This window comes from Osmerus mordax, chromosome 14 (genome assembly GCF_038355195.1).
Source record: "Osmerus mordax isolate fOsmMor3 chromosome 14, fOsmMor3.pri, whole genome shotgun sequence".
NCBI classification, from domain to species: Eukaryota; Metazoa; Chordata; class Actinopteri; order Osmeriformes; family Osmeridae; genus Osmerus; species Osmerus mordax.
The window spans coordinates 6,484,158-6,504,634 of NC_090063.1; the positions used below are offsets into that span (position 1 = coordinate 6,484,158).

The 20,477-nt window shown below is 50.8% G+C and overlaps 2 protein-coding genes across 3 annotated transcripts; one reads left to right on the forward strand and one right to left on the reverse strand.

Moving 5' to 3' along the window:
• Positions 1–8,245: 8,245 nt before the first annotated feature.
• On the reverse strand, positions 8,246–15,088 carry smad2 (SMAD family member 2). 2 transcript variants are annotated; one of them, XM_067250018.1, is made up of 12 exons: positions 14,965–15,088; positions 14,539–14,634; positions 13,781–14,229; positions 12,243–12,332; positions 11,732–11,925; positions 11,441–11,575; positions 11,257–11,331; positions 11,093–11,149; positions 10,685–10,897; positions 10,464–10,601; positions 10,209–10,353; positions 8,246–10,014 (listed from the first exon to the last, which is right to left on the reverse strand). In XM_067250018.1, exons 3-12 carry the CDS (start codon positions 14,020–14,022, stop codon positions 9,891–9,893), a joined length of 1,413 nt encoding a protein of 470 aa, XP_067106119.1. In that variant the 5' UTR covers positions 14,023–14,229; positions 14,539–14,634; positions 14,965–15,088; the 3' UTR covers positions 8,246–9,890. The 2 variants fall into 2 exon arrangements, with proteins under 2 accessions (XP_067106119.1, XP_067106120.1); XM_067250019.1 differs by lacking the exon at positions 14,539–14,634 and having other exon boundaries at positions 14,965–15,083.
• Positions 15,089–15,565: 477 nt separating this feature from the next.
• On the forward strand, positions 15,566–20,037 carry ccdc17 (coiled-coil domain containing 17). The gene is made up of 12 exons (XM_067250939.1): positions 15,566–15,805; positions 15,947–16,117; positions 16,248–16,377; positions 16,538–16,691; positions 16,842–17,015; positions 17,142–17,293; positions 17,593–17,867; positions 17,955–18,040; positions 18,657–18,878; positions 19,042–19,264; positions 19,576–19,686; positions 19,809–20,037. The coding sequence occupies exons 1-12, from the start codon at positions 15,677–15,679 to the stop codon at positions 19,962–19,964; spliced, it is 1,983 nt and encodes a 660-aa protein (XP_067107040.1). The 5' UTR covers positions 15,566–15,676; the 3' UTR covers positions 19,965–20,037.
• Positions 20,038–20,477: the final 440 nt, after the last annotated feature.

The following is a 20,477-nucleotide window of genomic DNA, read 5'->3' on the forward strand; positions in this document are numbered from 1 at the left end:
TAGAGTGTTTCAGTGGTATCTGAGCTTGATTGTAATATCTGTTTCTAGATGTCTGAATCTTATTACCCATCAAAAGATGTTCAAGTTTTTTGTGGACAGGTTATTCCATGTGGGAGTGTATGTGTGTGTGTATGTGCGTGTAGGTCTGTTGTGGTAGATATTGATGCAGACATTTTCAGTTTATTTCTACTGCATTCAGCTGTCCATTTAGACCAGAGACAGAAAGTGTCTGCAATTGTTACAGGATGATGAACAACAAAAGACCTACCAAGTGGAAAGAAGAGAAAGAGAGCGAGAGAGAGAGAAGGAAAGAGAGAGAGAGAGAGAGAGAGAGAGAGAGAGAGAGAGAGAGAAAGAGAGAGAGAGAGAGAGAAATATAGAGAGAGAGAGAGAGAAAGAAAGAAGAGGGGGGAGAGAGTGGAGAAAGAGGGAATCTGTGGGAGAAAGACAAAGAGAGAGGAGCAAAGAGAGAGGTGGGGGGAGATAGGGGGAGAAGGGTGAGTGAGAGAGGGGGAAGAGAGTAGGAGAGAGAGGGGGAGTGTATTCCCCAGCAGAGTATCTATCAAGCCTCCATCCATTCTGCAGCTTTCAGATCAATATTTATCAGTCCCTCAAGAGCCGAGGCATAAAACACTCAAACAACCAGCCTGGAGATGGGCCTCTTACCACACCCTGTACTACCGAGCAAGACTAGACCGAACCAGGCCGGGCCAGGCCAGGCAATACCAGACCAAACATCACACACACACCCATGGCAGGCCTGCAGGTGAACATGATACATTGTATGTTATCACAGCCTCCATCCCCTTACCTATCAATGCCCTCGTTTGAAAACAAAACACACACACACGTGCCATCAGTGCAGGTGCAAACATGTCATGTAATTAACATGTCCTAATCAAAGGGAGCCAGTTTGACACGTGGTAATCACTGTGTGGAGATTAGCCCGTAGCCAGAGGGACACAAACGCTGCCTTTTAATATCATTTGCATAATGACAGACGGGCGACAGTAATAGCTTTCCTTACTCTTATTATCATGGTTTCACCCTGGGCAGAGAATGAGGGGAGAAGGAAGGAATGGAACGCTGGAACACGCCCTCCCTCCCTCTCTCCTCCCCTCTCTGTTACCTTGGAACAACTCTGGACAAAGTCAAGGCCAACTACCCCCCCCCCAATCCCCACCCCCAACCCCCTCCCTCCCTCCCTCTCTCTCTCTCTCTCTCTCTCTCTCTCTCTCTCTCTCTCTCTCTCTCCTCTCTCTCTCTCTCTCTCTCTCTCTCTCTCTCTCTCTCTCTCTCTCTCTCTCTCCCCCTCCCTCCCTCCCTCCCTCCCTCCCCTCCTTCCTTCCTTCCTTCCTTCCTTCCTCCCTCCCTCCCTCCCTCCCCTCCCTCCCTCCCTCCCTCCTCTCCCTCCCTCCGCTCCCTCCCTCCCTCCCTCCCTCCCTCCCTCCCTCCCTCCCTCCTTCTCCAGCTCCATCATGATCTGCCTCAGTTCTGTATCCATGATCATACAAGCCATTTTCATACTTACTAAGTTCCCCAAAAATTTGCCAATGCTACAGGATGATGAGGATTAGGTAGGGTGAGGGAGAAAGTGAGGCAGGGTGAGGGTTAAGCAGGGTGGGGATTATACAGGGTGAGGGTAAGACAGGGTGAGGCAGGGTGATGGTTAGGGTGAGGGAGATGGTGAGGCAGGTGAGGGTGGGGCAGGTGAGGATGGGACAGGTGAGGCAGGTGAGTGTGAGGCAGGTGAGGGTGGGGCAGGTGAGGTTGAGGCAGGTGAGGGTGGGGCAGGTGAGGTTGAGGCAGGTGAGGGGTGGAGCAGGTGAGGGTGGGGCAGGTGAGGGTGAGGCAGGTGAAGGTGGGGCAGGTGAGGCAGGTGAAGGTGAGGCAGGCGAGAGTGGGGATAGTGAGGCAGGTGAGGGTAAGGCAGGTGAGGGTTGGGAAAGTGAGACAGGTGAGGGTGGGGCAGGTAAGGGTGGGGCAGCTGAGGGTGAGGCAGGTGAGGGTGAGGCAGGTGAGGGTGAGGCAGGTGAGGGTGGAGCAGGTGAGAGGTGGGGCAGGTGAGGGTGAGGCAGGTGAGGGTGAGGCAGGCGAGGGTGGGGCAGGTGAGGGTGAGGCAGGTGAGGGTGGGTGGGGCAGGTGAGGGTGGGGCAGATGAGGGTGAGGCAGGTGAGGGGTGAGTGGGGCAGGTGAGGGTGAGTGGGGCAGGTGAGGGTGAGGCACACCTACTTCTCTGTCTGCATTGTAGTTGTCAAATTATATCTGGATGGGTAGAATTGTTTTGGTCCCTGACCTACCTCATGTTGGACATAGCATTTAAACATCTGTTTAGACAGAAAAAATGCAGTGGTGGCATGTGAGCGATGCCGCTCACGTAGTTCCTGTACATACTGTACATGCATGCATGTATGAAACGGGAGTAGATGGAGATCGTTAGACTACTGACAGCCATCGATCTGATCCTGACAAGAAGGAATCTGGAGTCACTGTTTCCCCTCCATGAAGAAGGGATCAGACGGAAGAGAAGATGCAGGGCCCTCTCTTCTCTTCTCCTCCCTTCTGCTCTGCTCCCCTCCTCTCCCCTCTCCTCTCCTCCTCTCCCCTCTCCTCCCCTTTCCTCTCCTCTCTTCTCTCCTCAGCCAGTATGGACGTATTGACAAAGACATGCATTTGCTGAAATGATGATGAATATTTGATGTGGACAAGGTTTCAGTGGCCTGGGGGAGGAGGGGGAGAGGATGTAAATAAGTGAGTAGCAGATGATATTTACCCCCGGGCAGGGCGGGGCAGGGCAAGGCTGAAACATTGATGAGGTCTGAGACCTATTTAAGAGGACTAAACATGACACAGTGTTTACTGAGAGGTCACACACAGGGGTCACGCAACCACACACACACACACACTCACACACCCACACACACTTCCTGCTAAGAGGCAAGGAGGAGGAGAAGTAAGATACTGTTACAAATATTCTCCTGGTTGGTTGCACGTTGACAGGGCCCAGACAATCATTAGACTCTGCAGCATTTCATACATACACACAGAAACACAAAACTCTGGGGCTGGAGACTGAGGTTAGAGGCTAGGGAAGGGACTGGAGATGGGGGCTAGAGACGAGGGCTGGAGGTTGGAGGCCGGGGTTGGGGCTGGAGTTATGCAGCATCTTTACCTGAGTGTGTTCTCTTGTCAAGAACACACTCAGAGCAGCTCTGTCTTCGTGGCTAAACCTGCTCTTCCTCACCCTTCTCCTCCCTCTCTTCGTCCACCTCTCCTCGCCCTCTGCCCTCCCTCCTCCCTCTCTTCTCCCTCCTTTACGAAGCCCGTTGTGGTGTGACCACAGCTCTTTTGTTGACCACACACTCACAACACATTACCTGCTGACCACAGTGACAAGACCTGCTCCCGACCACACAGCATCAGGTGCTGACCGCAGAGGAGACTCTGGGACACCGGACACCAGCGGGCAGGACTGGAGGAGAGGGGGGAGGGGGAGGGGGGGTGGGGGGGGGACGGGGGGTGGAGTGGGGGGGGGACTAAGAGCAGTGATATCCATTAGCAGTCATGTGAGTCAAGAGTCCCACACACACATACAGTTACAGATGGGCCAGACTGCATTACAGTGTGTGTAAGTGTGTGTGTGTGTTTGACAGAGAAAGAGAGAGAGGCAAAACCAATAGTGATAGAGATACTGTACAGAGAAAGACCAACATGAAGAAAAAGAGAGTGTGTGTGTTTGTGTGTGTGTGTGCGAGAGAGCGTGTGAGTCTGAGTCTCAGTGTGTGTGTGTGTGTGTGAGAGTGAGTGAGTGTCTGTGGGTGGGAGAGATGAAGATGAAGCTCTTGATCAACAGATGACTGATTGTTGTCACATATTGGCGACGCCCATCTTTCACCGCACCGTTGTTTGATGACAGAACACTGGCAGCCCCATCTTCCCCCCCCCCCATGTGCCCCCCCCCCCCCCTTCCCTCACAACCCCCGGGGCCAGAGCATCAATAACACTGGTCAGCTCTGGGGAGGACACACACACTGAACACCAGCACATAGACTTCTCTGTAAAAGGTCCTGTTGTATACGGCTGGGGAGATGGAGGAATGGAACAGGTAGAACATGACATGGAGAAGAGGGGAGGGGAGAGGAGGGGGGGGGAGGAGCTGGGAGAGAAAGAGTGGGGTGGAAGTAGAGGGGGAGATGGGGAGATGAGAGGGGAAGAGGAGGAGAAGGGGAGGTGAGGAGGAGCGTGAAAGGGGGAATAAGGAGAGCGTACAGGACTGGGGGAGGGAGAGATGAAGAGAAGGATGGAGAGAGTGCTCTAGAAGCTGGTTGTCTGGTGTGTCTGACAGCATACTGTGTAATAGGAGGCTGCTCCAACACCTGAGACCATGTCTACACACACATGTACACACACACGTACCCCCACACACACCCCTCCACTCTCCCCTCTCCACTTCTTTCTCTTTCATGTGTTAGTTAGCCGTCCCTCCCTCCTTTTATCTCTCCCTCGCTCCATCCCTCCCCTCTCTCCTTCTCTCTCATACCCTTGTCTTTTGTGCTCAAACTCTCCGTCCTTTCTGAGAGGATTAAACAAACACAGATAGACACACACATGCACACACACATGCACACGGCCTCCTACAGCTATGGTTTATAGAGCCACATGTGATTCCTATTGTTGTCATCAAAGAGCCCAGAAGATCAACACTTCACACCAGACCTCACCTCCCTCCCCTCCCTCCATCCATCCATCCCTCCGTCCCCTCCCTCCATCCCTCCCTCTTTCCCTCCCTCCATCCATCCCTCCGTCCCTCCCTCCATCCCTCCCTCTTTTCCCTCCCTCCATCCATCCCTCCCTCCCTCCCTACCTCCATCCCTCCCTCGTTTCTCCTACTTATACTCCTGCTCTTTATCCTCCTCTCCTTCCTTCTTCCTCTTGGTGACACACACACAGACAAACAGATGAATGCCTGTCCTGCAGCCATGCCAAGCCAAGGCCTGGCACACATACACAAACACACATACAGAGAGAGAGAGAGAGAGAGAGAGAGAGAGAGAGAGAGAGAGAGAGAGGAGAGAGAGAGAGAGAGAGAGAGGAGAGAGAGAGAGAGAGAGAGAGACCCCTCCTGTCTGTTCTTAATTGAGCTCCTTAGTTATTCCAGGGGTAGTGTTAAATACTCAAACTGAGGCTTGCTTCAAACACTGCCTCATTAGAACCTCCACACTGCTCTGCTCTGCCAGACTGGGCCCAGGTACAGCACACACACAGACACACAAACACACACAGAATAGAGACACACACTGGTAGACACACACATGCACAATGGCACATATACACCCACACACGAACACACGTAAGCACGCACACACACACACACACACAGTGGATAATCATTACCGTCATATGCCATGCACTCCAGCTTGTACTTTCTTTCTTTCTTATTTAATTAATTAAAACAATCATCAATGAACTTTAAATTAGTCTGGTGTAAAATAATCTCTTTCTTGTGCTTTAATAATTAGCAGGCAGCACGGCGGAGGTATTAATTGCATTTACTCTCCTGCCTGGGGAGAGAGGGGGGGGGGGAGGACAGAGAGAGGAGAGGGGGAGGGGGAGGAAAGAGAGAGGGGGGGGAGGGGGGGCTGAGGACAGTGGAGGAGGAGAGGAGAGGAGGTGGTGGATGAGAGGGGGAGTTATAACATGGCCAACTCTGTCTCCTGAAATAGAGAATTCCCATGAATTGTGTAGAAAGTGGGCTGGAGTGTGTGGGCCCCTGGGTGTGGGCCCCAGGGAGGGCTGCCTACCCTTAATTAGCCCCGCACTGCTCTCACATTGATTGAAATGCAGCACATCAATTATTAAGCCTAACTGTTTTTATAACTCCCTCCTGTCAAACACACACACACACACACACACACACAGCTTGTAACAGTAGGGGAGAGAGAGGTGTGTGCTGACAAACGGGTGGCATTTCTTTCTTAACAGGATGGTGAAAAAAACAGGTGACACGTACACACACACATCTACACAGGGGTAAATGTTCCTTGCAGGGTTTAAACCCAACCTGCCATTCTCCAAAACCAGGCCTGTACCATCAGACCAAGAGGATATTGCAGATGGGCTGCAGGTCACGTGATCACAAGCATCATGCCGTGACTTCTGACCCCAGAACAGTGTCTGGGGTCTTCCCAGGTCACCAAAAAAAAAAAAAGTGGTTTAATGTTTATCAAATGTGGTTTCATTTTTTTAACTTGTTACTTAGTTAGTTAATTGCTTACTTACTAAGTTACTTAGGTAGATGACAGACTGCACGCTAAAGATTCAGAAGTCTATGATGTCATCACACCAGACCCTCAGTCCATTAGGAAAACACTCCTAATCAGTTTAATGGCTTTAATTACCTCCTAACACACACACAATCACTGCTTACACACAGCTGCTGCCAGCTTCTCACGTTGGAGGCTCTCGCTCACTGCTGCCTCCTGCTGTTTGTTAATGGAGCCTGCGGGAGGCAGAGTGGAGCCAGCCTGTCCCCTGGTAGAGGCTCGGTGCTGAGATGAGCCAGAGAAACATGCCCGTCAGGCCGGAGACAGCACTGTGACCCTGCATCCCTGCACAACCTCTCGCTCTTTCTTTTCTCCCTCTCCCTCTCTTTCTCTCTCGTTCCAACTGCCATCCTCCTTCTGTCCCTGCCTCTGCCTCTGTCCCTGGTCCTATTCCTGCCTCTGTCCCTGGTCCTATTCCTGCCTCTGTCCCTGATCCTATTCCTGCCTCTGTCCCCGGTGCTGACCCCGGTCCTGCAGTCACTGTGCCTCCGAGTGGAAAACTCATCTGGGCCAAATGACCTGGCGGGGCCCCTCTGTGCTCCAGTTACCTGGATCTTCCTGGGTCAGGCAGCCAGCAGAAAGCCCAGCCTGGACATCCTACACTCGTGCTGGACAAGTCAGCCGGCCCACGCCACAAAGACTCTTGGAGGGCCTTTGTGAAGGAGGCCGGGTCAACCATAGGTTAGGACAACGTCTTAATTAGGAGCTGTAACTTATACATGATTAAGCTGCACCAGGTCCACGGGACGGACAAAAGCCCTCTGCAGGGTTTTGTCCGAGGTCGAGAGGGTCAAACGTAAGGAAGTCTTACAGGAACGCCACGCAACGCTAGCGCCCCACAAAGCTGCTAGGGACATCCAACAAAGGCACGAGGTGGATGTGAGGGCCCGTGTGCCCGTGTCGGCGGGGCCCGCTTCACGTTCAGCCGGCTCGGAGACCAAGACGACAGCTTTCGCTTTCCCACACAGGGAGGCCAGGGTTTGTTTACTGTGGGTTATATCAGGTCATCAGCAACCACAAGGAAAAGGACACGGTTGCCTCTTACAAACCCCTTCAGAAACAAGACATGCTGCCACAGGTAAACCCCTCAGACAGCAGACGCTCACATGTAACCGCCTGGGTATTACACGGTGAGGGAAGAGCTTCCTGGTAGCCCAGGAGTCAACTGGTCACAGGGGGCCAGGGAGAAGGCTGCGCCAAACCACTAAAAACATCATCCATGTTAAACTCGGCATGAATAATAGACTGCAGTGGTTTTCAGTCTCCTCCCCGCAAGGCTTTTTAATGTGTTGGGAGACGTTTGATGGAGCTGCTCGTAGGAGCGAGGCCCAGCTCTGTGGCGGGATAGGGGGGCGCGAGAAGGGGAAGTGGGTGGCTTTAGGAGGGGTGTGGAACCGCAATCGGCGCTAAGCATCAGCCCTATGTTTCTATCATTCAAACACTCGTTTGTTTTTGCAAGCTGAGGTTTGCGTTTACATTTATTCACTTGTCAGCATCCAAAAAGACGTACAAATAGTGTATATAGTTACAAAGTACAGCAGACGTGCATAGTTTGAACTATTCTCATTTCTATAGTCCAGACAGAAGGTTCCATTCTCTCGTCCTGCACCAGGACCAACCCAACCCAGACAGGAGTGGTTGCATGATGGGAACTCTGGACTATTACTGTGCCCGCAGCTCCCTCTGCTGGACAGTTGTGAGAACACCACATTTGGGGGACTTGGGCTAACAGTACCAGAGAAAACACAACCCATATTAATATCATAAAATCAAATATTATATTCCCAACCACAGTGATCATCATGTTATTAGTTGAACAAAGATCCCCAAGAGCTTTGATCTTTTTTTAAACATACAGAGAATACAGATACCCTGAGTAGAGCCTAACCTTTCATCTGCAAACAACAGTCTACACAGCAACATCCAGAGAAGTCAAACTTTTATTAGTGTACTTAAGTCTGCATACTGTATGTAACACCTGATGAGCTCAGAGACCACATCCTACAGCAACAGCACATTTCTATTGGAAACACAAGCTCATCCACTGTCAAATGTTTTGCAGTTAAAAACGAATGAAAAAAAAAAGAATGTGTGGAACTAAATGACTGTGTATAAATGTATATACATCCACAGTTATATGCATATACATCTGGTCCACATCCAGGTCTCATCTGCACACGGTCGCCTACAGCCACAGAGGTTACAGGTTGTCACGACGATTCACTCATGACACCGGCAGTCCTGTTGTACTCACTGTGTCCACACTCTCACACCGTACTACAAACACCTAGATAGAATAGCAGGCTTGGGCTGGGGAGGGGGGGGGGGGGGGGGTCAGCCTAGTCAAATACTAGAACCAAGTACGGGAGACGAGATGGGTAAGGGGCTTGTTTGAGCTAAACAGGAAGTGTGATGGTCTAGGTGAAGGGTTGCTTGAGCTAAACAGAAAGTGTGAGTGTATAGGGTGAGGGGCTTGTTTGAGCAGGTCTCTCTACTGTAGACAGCAGACCAGTCAGACACAGCAACTTTGCTACTTCTCATTTCATGAGGCCCAAAGTGGGCAAGATCAAAAGAAATGCTCAATTCTAAATGAAAAAAAAGTTTTAAAGATTTTAAATATATTTATATATAAAAATACATGGAAATACAAAAAGGTAGCTAAAAGGAAAAAATAAATGGTGCAAAATTATGCTAGACTAGTCAATCAATACTTAAAGCTTAAATATTTGACGTTTGAAAGATTTTGACCGCGAAAAGAAGATTTAGTAACCAACTGCTCGGTTTGGTCCGTAGGACCGTTTTGATTGGCAACACTCACTCCAGACGTGTGCAGGAAGGAGAACACAGACTTGTGCTAGAACGCTGACATTGGGCCACATTCTCTAGTCTGCTGTGGAGAAAAAAAACGGTCTGATTGTACGTGTAACTTCTGGGTCTTTCCGTCTTCTTGGACGTTCCTCTTCAACATGGTGGACAGCCACTCACTCACTACAAAGGCAACACTTTTTTTTTATATAGAGGGGAGTAAAGAGGAGAGAGAGAGATAGGAGGGACAGATAGGGAGAAAAGAGAAAGCAGAGGGTGTGGTAAGACTGACTAGCATGTCAAATAATGTGCTGCTCGTCCTCCCTCAGCACACCACTAGAGGGAGACCTTGTCGTGGTCTCTGTGGTCTGGTTCCAGCCTCCTGAAGCTGTGTCCAGGACACAAACATCCCTCAGAGGGCCCTCTGTCTCTGTCTCTGCCTCTGCCTCTGCCTCTGCCTCTGCCTCTGCCTCTGCCTCTGCCTCTGCCTCTGCCTCTGCCTCTGTCTCTGTCTCTGTCTCTGTCTCTCTGTCGGTTGTCCGGCTTCAGACGTTGACACAATCTGAACAGCATCCATTAGGGGCACACTTTATGGACTTAGGGGTAACTGACCATGTGTGTTTGTGTGCGTGTTTGTGAGAGAGAGTGAAAATAAATCTTATAAGGGAATAGAATTGGGGAATATACAGAGTCTGTTTGATTGTTTTTCTGGTGATGATGAACTGGGGGTTTAGGGAAATACTGGTTGAAGGTCAGGGGTCATTAAGACATGCTGGAACAGCGCACGGAGGGCGAGCCCATCTGGGTCAAAACCTTGTCCAGCCACTGGAGAGGCCCATTGAGGTGCAGCTCGATCCAGCAGGGAGTGCTGGTCACTGTCTGGCGTCTGCAACAACAGACACACAGGTGTTTAGACAGACAGACAGACAGTCCTTACCTGTGTCCAATGCCCCCTAAATTGTAAGCCTCCCAGCTTCAAACCCACCTCCCAGCCTCACCCCTTCCCCATACCCCCAGCCTCACCCCCCCCCCCCATACCCCCAGTCTCACCCCCCCCCCCCCCCCCCCCCCCCGCCTTACCTGTACTCTGCCCCCCAGCCCTTGACAAAGCTCATGCGGATGGTGCACATGCGAGTCAGCTGGTAGACAGCCTCGAAGCCCTGGTTCACAGACTGGGCCAGCAGGGCTGCAAACTCCTGGTTGTTGAAGATCTTCAGGTTACAGCCTGGTGAAGAAAACACATCATCATTATCCTTCTCATCTCTCCCCTTTCTCCTCTCCTCCCCCCTGTCCTCCCCCCTGTCCTCCCCCCTGTCCTCCCCCCTGTCCTCTCACCAGGTGGAATCTTGCAGACGGTTGCCGGGTGCCAGCCGTAGCGTTGGTTACAGTTGGGGCTCTGGACAAAGATGGCGCTGTCGCTGAGACACTCTGCGAACACCTCTCCTCCGATGTAGTAAAGACGCACGCCCCTGCCTGCACTCACACACACACACACACCAGGTGAGTGTTGGTATGAGGGGAACGTATGTGCGTGTGTGTGTCTGGGGCTGGCCCACCTATATGTCTCCGTGTCATCTCCACGGTAGCGTTGCGGTTGACGTTGGAGAGCAGGCCGAGGCAGAAGCGCTCAGAGTTGGAGGGGTCTGTGAAGCCGTCCACCGTCAGCGAGGGCTGCGAGGCGTGGAAGGTCTCCCCCACCCGCTGGTTCAGCTCGTAGTAGGCTATTGAGCACCAGAACGCCGGCTCTGAGTATGTCACCGGCTGGAGGTCTGGAGGGGGGGGGGACAGAGATGGAGAGACAGTGTGAGTGTTGTCGGACAATAGACAATTGAAGGTCTTCAGGTTCCAGTCTTGTGGAGAGAACATAGAATCAGCGTCTTCTTCCCTCATTCCCGTTCTTCCCTTCCCCAAGTATGTGTGTGTGTGTGTTTAAATATGTGTGTGTGTTAGGGGTCTTGTGTTACCCAGGCCATGACTGACAGGCGACAATGTTCCACTAGGTGACAGTTCAGCTGGAGAACCTAGATGGAAACACAGACTCACTTTACATCACATCTGTCCCGGTCCTAATGTACTACATGCTAGAACTGTACTACCCTAGTACACTAGCCCAGGCCCAAACTCGTACCTGTGTCCATGGACTGGTTCAGGGGTTGATCGCTGGTCTCTCCATCCTCACTTATGTATCCCGGTGGAGGGGTCTCTGTAACACAAGAGAGGTGTTGGAGGAGGGGTGTGTATAGGAGAAGAAGTGTGTGTGTGTGTGTGTGTGTGTGTGTGTGTGTGAGTGAGAGAGAGAGAGAGAGACTGACCTGGGATGTAGTTGTTGGGGGGCTCCATGCCTGCAGGGAAGTTGGTGTTCTCAGGGATGGAGTGTGTGTAGTCGTCCAGAGGGGGGAGCTCTGTCAGGATCTCTGTATGTCTGGGAACCAGCACTGGAGGAAGGACTGGAGGAGAGGGGAGGAGAGGAGAGGAGGGGGAGGGTAGCGGAGGACAGGAGAGGCGAGGAAGGGGGGGGGAGAAGAGGAGAGTTCAGATTCCACCCAGCAGACCACATCTCCAGCTGGCCTGTACGGTGCCAGGTGAGAGGTCAGGGGTCGTACCTGGGGTCTCCAACCTCTGGTAGTGGTAGGGGTTGACGCACACCTCGTCCTTCTTCAGGTGGAAGGCGTACTGGCAGGCCTCCATGGCCCGCAGCTCGTGGTGGCTGTGGAGATCTGGCCAGCGCCACAGGCGACAGTAGATCACATGGGGCAGGCCCTTCCTGTGGGACACCTGGAGACGGCCATCCAGAGACCTGGAGGAGGAGGAGGAGGAGTCAAAACTGAATGCTTTAGGACAGCGTTCCTAACGCTAACCCTAACCCGATAATTGGGGCTTCCCTCCTCTAATCCCATTGGAGGACAAAAAAAGGCTTGGGTTCCTCTCCTGACATTTTGTCCTCCAATGGGGTTGGAAGCAGAGCTGGGGCCAGTAGTAGGACACACACAGAGAGAGACGTTTGAGACACAAAGAGGAAGCACACAGGAAGGCGGCGCAGGTCACATGAGCACACTCGAAGGGTCACATGACAGCATGTACACGGTCACGTGGCGAAGCGGAGGGCATAGTCACCTGGTATGGTCAGGGAAGCCGTACATTCCAGAGGTATCCCACTTCTCTATGGTGTGAGCTGAACTCAGACCCCAGATCTCAGAACAGTTGCTGTGGTCAAGAACACATGGCAGGAACACATAAACGGACCAAAAAATCAAATAAAAAACGATGACAAAACGTGAAATCATGATTCCCTCAGACACACGGAGGAGATGGATGACATGAAGATGGTCAAACAGGCAGATGAGTCCTGGTCTAGCATGACAGGATCGGTAAAGGTAAGGGTAACAAAAAAAAGCAGAAAGGAGGAAAAAAGAGAGAAAGAAAGAACGAGAGAAGGAAGGAAGGAAAAGATGTGTGTAGGAAGCTGGGGATCTCATCTTGCTAGGCGAGTGAAACCGTTCAAACCCCAGCCAGATGACACAAACAAGCACCGAGGCTCTATGGACATGACAAACCACATGTGACAGGTGTATGGTAATGTGTGATGGAAAACAACTGCTCCTTGAGATTCTGAAGCTGCATCACCCCTTTACTCACCCCTCCCACTCCCTCACCCTCTCTCCTCCCGCTCCGTATCCCTCACCCTCTCTCCTCCCGCTCCCTATTCCTCACCCTCTCCTTCCTTCCCTTACCCTCTCCTTCCTTCCCTCCCTATCCCTCTAAACATGTCTCAGTCCTACGGTTCCAAGGTCAAGTAGGTGGTTACAATTACAACACAGTCTCCCACAGTGGGAAAGGGAAAACAGGACGGAGACAGAGAGATCCTACCTGGGATCCCAACAGTCAAAAACATTCAACAGACAAATCATTTGATTGATTGGTTTTACCAATCACCTGTCATATAGACCAGCCAACCTAATTGGTTGACGGATCAGACACATGGACAACTAATCCTTGCTTTGATACAGAGCGTGAAAGTGCTGACTCGCTCATCCTGCTCATGTCATGTGATACAGGAAGTCTGCTCACAGGAAGACAGAATCGTGTGACTAGGCCAAGTGGGCACCAGACACCTAGACAGTCTGACAAATCTACACATCACCTGTCTCCCAGAATAACCAGTCTTGATGATCTGTCGATCACCTGTCAACCTCAGTAACTGACCTCTTGATAACCTCGAGAGGGGTGACTGAGTTAGTACATTAACTTTACACTAATCAGTGTGTGTGTCAGTGAAGGGAATCCATCCCATCTGAACAGCCCAGCATGCCATAGAGCGCCCACGGCTTTGTTGTTGCTGCTGCATGTCAGAACAACCAGCTGAGTCTGGCAGGAAAACAGGAAATCCTCCTGAACAGCTAGCCCTGGCTGGGTTTCACTTCTGCAGTTTCCAGCAACATAGACATGGCCGTCTGTCCTTTGAACCCCCGAAACTGAGACGTGTGTGTCTGTGTGTGTGTGTGTGTGTGTGTGTGTTTGCGTGTGGGGGGGGGGGGGGGGGCGTGCAAGTGAGTGCGTGACTAGGAGAGCTTAGCAGATATATCTATTGATGATCTACTGCTCGGATAATGATATGTGTGTGTGTGTGTGTGTGTGTGGGTGCGCCTCTTTACCTAGGGATGGTGACACACTTGGTGTTGCAGTTCTGGGAGCTGATGGCCTTCTCCAGCTCCTCCAGCTGCCCCGTCTTCTTCAGCTTCTTCACCAGGCTCTTCACAGCCTTCTCACACCACTTCTCCTCCTGGGCGTTGAGCTCCACCCCTCCGCTGCCAGCGCCGCCGGAGCCCGCCGGACTCTTTTTCCAACCCAGGAGACGCTTCACCACCGGGGGCGTGAAGGGCAGGATGGAGGACATGGTGGGCAAGTGGATGGGTGTTGGGGGGGGGGGAGGGGGAGGGCAACAGTGAAGGGGGGAGAACAGTCGTCCCCTCCTGGAACCAGGGAGGGGAGGGAGGTGGGCAGGAATGTCGGGACACAAAGGAGTGTGCACAGCAATGGCACAGGCACTTGTAGGCTGACTTCACCTCTGACTCGACGAGGCAGGGAGCACTTGTTTGGGGTTCTGCCACAAACACAGACAGGCACATAAATCAGAGATAGTGGTGAGACGGATGTGATACGAAGTCGGAGGCTATACCTGTGCAGCTCCGTTAGAACTGAGTATCGGAAGTTAATAATTTTAGATAGAGCACTATGTAGTTAACTGGAGCAGAAAGAGACTCGGGAGCCTAATTTTAAGTGCACGCACATTTAACATAATATGAGAACTGGGTTGAATTAAACTGTCAGTTTCCAAAGCACAAAGATCCGTTCATTCGAATCAAAAGACAATCCTATCACATACTTAGCGGCGAAACAAAGGATAACTCGCCTGCAGCACACACGGAAGCGTGCCTGAGATATGTCTGCGGTTGTTACTTTGTATCCGATGGTTCTACTCCGGCATTGGGCATGCAGACAGGCTTGGCTACAACATACACACACACACACACACACACACATCAGGGACCTGAATTAATTACCCGTAATAATACCAATCATGAATCAGAAAATAAACAAGCTATCACAAGTTGTGCAGTGAAGCAAACGCAACCCCTAAATACACACATTCTTGAAAGCCCGTAAGCCAATTACATAACACAGCGGATTGTTCATGCTTCTTTTGTTTGCATTGACTGACAGTTCTACCTCAAAAAATGCTAGCAAGCTTGCTACTTTGTATAAGAGACCAAAAAGCAGGTTTTGGGACATGTTTACAACTAGCGGCTGTCCCTGTGCCATGTTTGAGGGACCTTACCCAGAGTGGAAATCACTGACTGTTGGGCAACCAAGAGTAACACTGACAAATATTCCGTCGGTCCGTCTCTAACGGTATTTCTATATAGTTTAGCTAATGTTTTCCTCCCGTGCCGCCGGACGATGGCCCATCGTACATAGCTCAACCAAACTTAATCAGACACAATTGTCTGTCCCTCCTCCCGCTCGCTCCTATTGGCTAAGGATCAATTTTCAATCGGATAACCTGAGGATAGCTCTCTCGTGGACTGGTTGAGATTGTGTCGATCACTGCCTCTTTTGCGCTCTACGACCGCTTGTAAACCAATGCATAGCTAGATTTCTTACACAAAATTAGCAGATACTACTGCCATAGACTGGCAGCTTAATATTAATCAGTTAAAATTATACATTCGTTACATTAGGCAACTGTCTGGGAATGCCTGTCATCTTGAACATTGTTAAATCACACCCACGCCACATGCAGACTTTACAATAATCAAAAGTATTTAGCATATTCAATATGTGGATTTTTTGTTGTTGTTACAATTCAGGTTGCTCCACACGCAAATAAGGTCGCGCCCATCTTTATCTGAAATGTTGCGCTTGTTGATAGCGGTTGCCAAGCGCGCTGATGCCAGACAAAACTGCATTGATTATTCGTGTGAGAGACGATTATCGAGCGCAAATCCGATATACAGAAAGTGGAGAACACGCGTTGAACACGTGAAAGTATGGAATTTTGTTGTTCTCGCTGTAAAATGACTTTCAGGTCATCTCTTCTCCTGGACAAGCACAAGGAGAAGTTCTGCATTGGCGGAGAGTTTATAAAAACCCAGGAGCCAGAGACGCCACTGGACATGGTAAAAGCGGGGGAGCAAATCAATTCCGTGTCAGTAGCAAATGATTGTGTTTGGCTAAAATTCGATTAAAAGAGATTGAGGGTCAACCAGGATAGGTTCCTGGAGTGTCTAACTGAGGATGGTTGTTCGGCCCCTCTCCAGCTTGAGAGAGTCAGGAAGCTGCAGAGAAGACGGCAGGAGCTGAGGAGAAGGACAGAGGACACCCGGAGGGTGGAGGGAGGCCAGGGGGTGAAGGACCGACACACCCCAGAGGAGAAGCCCCACACTGGAACACTGAGACCCGTGCCTTACAGGAACACCCACAGTGAACCAGTAAGCACATTTTAATTCCCGTGCTAAATCGTTTATTACAAGTTAATTATCAAGGTTTTTCTATAGGTTTCATGGTTATGTCGTGCAGTGTAAAGTGGTGACTGTCTGTGCCCCATCCTCTTCCCTGCAGTCAGGGAGGGCATGGGGGGGATTGGGGTCTGGCCTGGGAGGGCCCAACTCCAGAACCCGGTCAGAGGACCACACAGCACAACTGACCCAACTGACACACCAGAACCCGAACCTAGAGAGACAAAGGAGAGGTATTCTACTGAGTATTTAGTGCTGTGTCATGCATTAAGGGATGGATGGATGGATAGATGGATTCTTAACAAATTCTTGAATCTTCAAATACGGTACTTCATACGTAACACTATGATATGAAGCTATGTGATGACGCTACCCTGCTCTACCCACCCCAAGACATGGGGCAGAGGCAGATGGAGATGTCTGCACACAGCAGGAGAGTGTCTGAGCTGGAGAAGATGCTGTGTGAACTCACACTGCAGGAGCACAGGAACACACACCTGCTGGAGACACTACTGGAACACCTGCAGCAGCCTAGCACTCAGACACTGTCAGTACACACACACACACACCGTCACTATCAGCGCGCACACACACACACACATGGTGAGCACACAAACACACACACTGTCTTCTATGTTGATTTAAGATCATATTGTTCCGTGAGAACAGGTTACCATGTGTACACTATCTCCTTCAGGAGAGGGACTGTTCCCAGCAGACACAGAGACTCTCGTGCCCACACCCCACAGGAACATCCCAGACACCCCCCCCAGGAAGATCCCAAACACCCCCCCCAGGCCCTCGTAGCACCCGGTGACACCCACACATACGTGCCCGTATATGGTGGTGCAGGTCTTTCAGCAGAGATCAGGTAATCACACACACAGCTCTATTAGACTACGCAATACTGACTTTCAACACAAAACATGCGTGTCCTCTGTAGCTGTTGATACAGTTTAACATTGACTGCTGTGTGTTCTCTGTTTGGCCCCTTCAGCTGCCTGCGTCTCACCTATCTCCAACATGGCGGCTGTGAGGTGGCCATTTTGGCTCAGTTGCAGGATATGCTGGATGAAGCCTTAAAGTTGGAGGGAAACCAGAGGATCTGGCCCCACACTAGCCAGCCCCAGCAGAGGGACCGGAGCAAAAGTAAGACATAATTTTTCTCTCTCTCTCTCTCTCTCTCTCTCTCTCTCTCTCTCTCTCTCTCTCTCTCTCTCTCTCTCTCTCTCTCTCTCTCTCTCTCTCTCTCTCTCTCTCTCTCTCTCTCTCTCTCTCTCTCTCTCTCTCTCTCTCTCTCTCTCTCTCTCTCTCTCTCTCTCTCTCTCTCTCTCTCTCTCTCTCTCTCTCTCTCTCTCTCTCTCTCTCTCTCTCTCTCTCTCTCTCTCTCTCTCTCTCTCTCTCTCTCTCCATCATTCCTAACTCTGTCTCCTCTTTTGGGTGTCCAGGCAGAAAGCCAGAACCCAGAAGAGGGCCTTCCCTGGCTGGGCTGAGCAGACGGGAGCTGTGGGAGGTGGAGGAGGAGAACCGGAGGCTGCAGGAGGAGATCCTCCTGGCGCAGCTAAGGAGGAGCAGGAGGCCCACAAGAGGACTCTCTGACCATCATCTGTCAGCCATGAAGATGGACCTGGACCTGCTGAAGCACGAGATGGAGATTCAGAAAATGAGGAGGCAGATGCTCACCAGCAAGACGCCTGGGTCACCCCTGCGTTTCCCCCCTCTGGTACTGGTCTATAGCTAACCCTGCTCTATGGTACTGGTACTGGTCCATAGCTAATCCTGCTCTTCTGGTACTGGTCTGTGTCCTCAGGTCCAGGTGAGGTCAGAGACTCCAGCTCTACAGCATCTGTCTCTGGAGGCTTCTGAAGATCTGGACCCTGCTCCCTATGACCCTATGTTAGTCTCACCCCTCTCTCTCTCTCTCTCTCTCTCTCTCTCTCTCTCTCGCCGTCCATCATGAACAAGAGAAATATGGATGTTTTTAGAAACGTCATGCAAAGAAAATAAAAGATGCATTAAAGTTACAGTAAATCTATGGAGTAAAGACAATAGGCATAGTATGTAGTTGATTGGTCAAAGAAAGCGCAACTGGAGAAAGTTACAGGTGCACACTGAACATGAGCCAGTGGTAGAGGGAGATATATTTTATTACTCCCATCCAATATTTAGAATTTTTTAGAGTGATAAGGGGAATGCTGTGGCAAGGTCAGAGATAACTGCAGGCTCAGATAGGAGTGTATGTGGGAGGGGGGGCACACATCCTGTTGTTCATGATTATAAAAGTGGAAGTTAGTTAGCAGTTGTGAACCTGTTAGCCCTTGTTGTCAAATGCATTGGGAAGAAGCCTTGGTCTATTTAAAGTGTATTAGTAAGCTGCACTCACCCATTTGAACATATATCGAGGACCCTTATTATGGGATATGTATATCTATTCTGTATATATATGTATATATATTTAATATATATTAAACGTGTGAGCTGTCCTCATCCCCTCACTGCTGTGTGTCCCCAGGGCGGGGCTGGTGGTATTCTATGACTGTGTGCTGGGACTCTCTCCAGACTTTAGGGTGTGCAGGCTGGAGGTAAGCCTGTCCAGTGGAGACCAGGAGCTGAGCAGCCCCACATCCTTGCCCCCAGCACACTCCCAGCCTGTCAGCCTGTCTGCCCTGCCACCACTCCCCCAGCAGTCCAGAGGAAGCATGGCCATTTTCGCCACCAGACAGGCAGTGCCCATGTGAGCCTGCCTTCCTTTCTTCCTTAGCTACCTAGCCTAGCTAGCATACCTACTTTAATGTGGATGTGAAACTTTTACAGGGTGTCATTTTGTAACAAATACAAGGTCCTATATTTTGGTGTCCTCCTACCTTAGTAGTATCTGTCCCTCCCTCCTACCCCAGGCTCCTCCCCTCCTCCTCCATCTCCCTGGGGCTCCAGCTGCAGGCCTCGGGAGGATATGACACGTGTGGACAGGAAGTGAGGCGCCTGGTGCCACGGGGCTGGAGCAAAGTTGATCTGTTTGACAAACACAACCGTGTGCTCAGCGGGAGGTGGAAGGTTCTGGTCCGCGTACTACCGGTCCGACCCGGTCTAACCTCAAGAGAGATCAATACTATCCCTCAGGTGACAGTAGAGAAGGGCCCGCTTTCAGTACAGAAACTCGGCTCTTTTTGTCAGTCCGGATCGTTTCAATACACTCACCCTCTTTCGTCTTACCTTCCTTGTTGTCATAGCATTGCTGTGTGACATCTGTACAGCACCACACTCACATTTGACCTCAGCGTTGCACATAAAGCTGATTGCATGAACTGCTTGGATGGGACTGTTATGTGATGGCTGAAAGTAAAAACTGCACACGTTGGTGCCCCACCCCTCTTTCAGTCTCCACTGTATGTTGCCCCCACCTCCACCCCCACCCCACGTCCCTCCTGTAGCTGGACCGTGCAGAACTGTACCTCAGGGTCGTAAATGCCAGAGATGCAGACTCCCAGAGCTGTGAGGTCATCAGTCTCAGCTCCATGGGTCTCTACAGATACCCCCCTCTGGTAGGGACTCCCCACCGCACGCACACACATACAGGGGTGTTCATGGGGTTGTCATTTTGAAATAATTTCTCTATACCTCTCTTCCTTTCTCCCTCCATCACTATCCCTTCAACCGTCACCAGATTAGAGAAAGGAGCACACACCTCGATCCCTCCCAGAACCGGTACCAGGCTCGGGACCAGTGCCAGGCCCAACTGACAGCCTTCCCCCCCAGCTTTCAGCAAGGGGATCCTGGGGAGCCTGAAGACCCTACCCTGCTGTCCTATCTGCAGGACTGACAGAGCTGCAGTTCTTCACTAATGATAATGATGAGCTGATCTGAGATTCTTGTCTAATAAAATGTCAATGATTTGTAAGGGTTATAATAAAAAAGTGTCCTATTATTTATACAACATCTCTGGATCCTACAGCATTTTTTCCCCCAGCGCGCAACGGTGTGTGAAATCACGTGTCACCCAACCACCTGCCAGTCCTAATCAGTTCTTAATTAACTCCAAGCTTTGAGAAATCTCCGGCGGGTTGAAGTTGATTTAAAGTGTTCTGACTCGACTCTACTTAATTGTGTCAAGCAACCTGCTGCGGCGTTTTTCAGTCATGGAATTACGTCCGTTCGCTTATTTTATATTAGGCCTATTTACGAGTTTGGGATATATACAAGGTAAAAGCCAATCTACTCTTTAACGTTCACGCCGCTGTAAATTGCGGTTCGTTGCTGTTATCATAATCATAAAAAATATTAATTAAAAGCTTGTGTGTGTCTGCACATGCAGGTAAAAGTTGTGGACCAAACC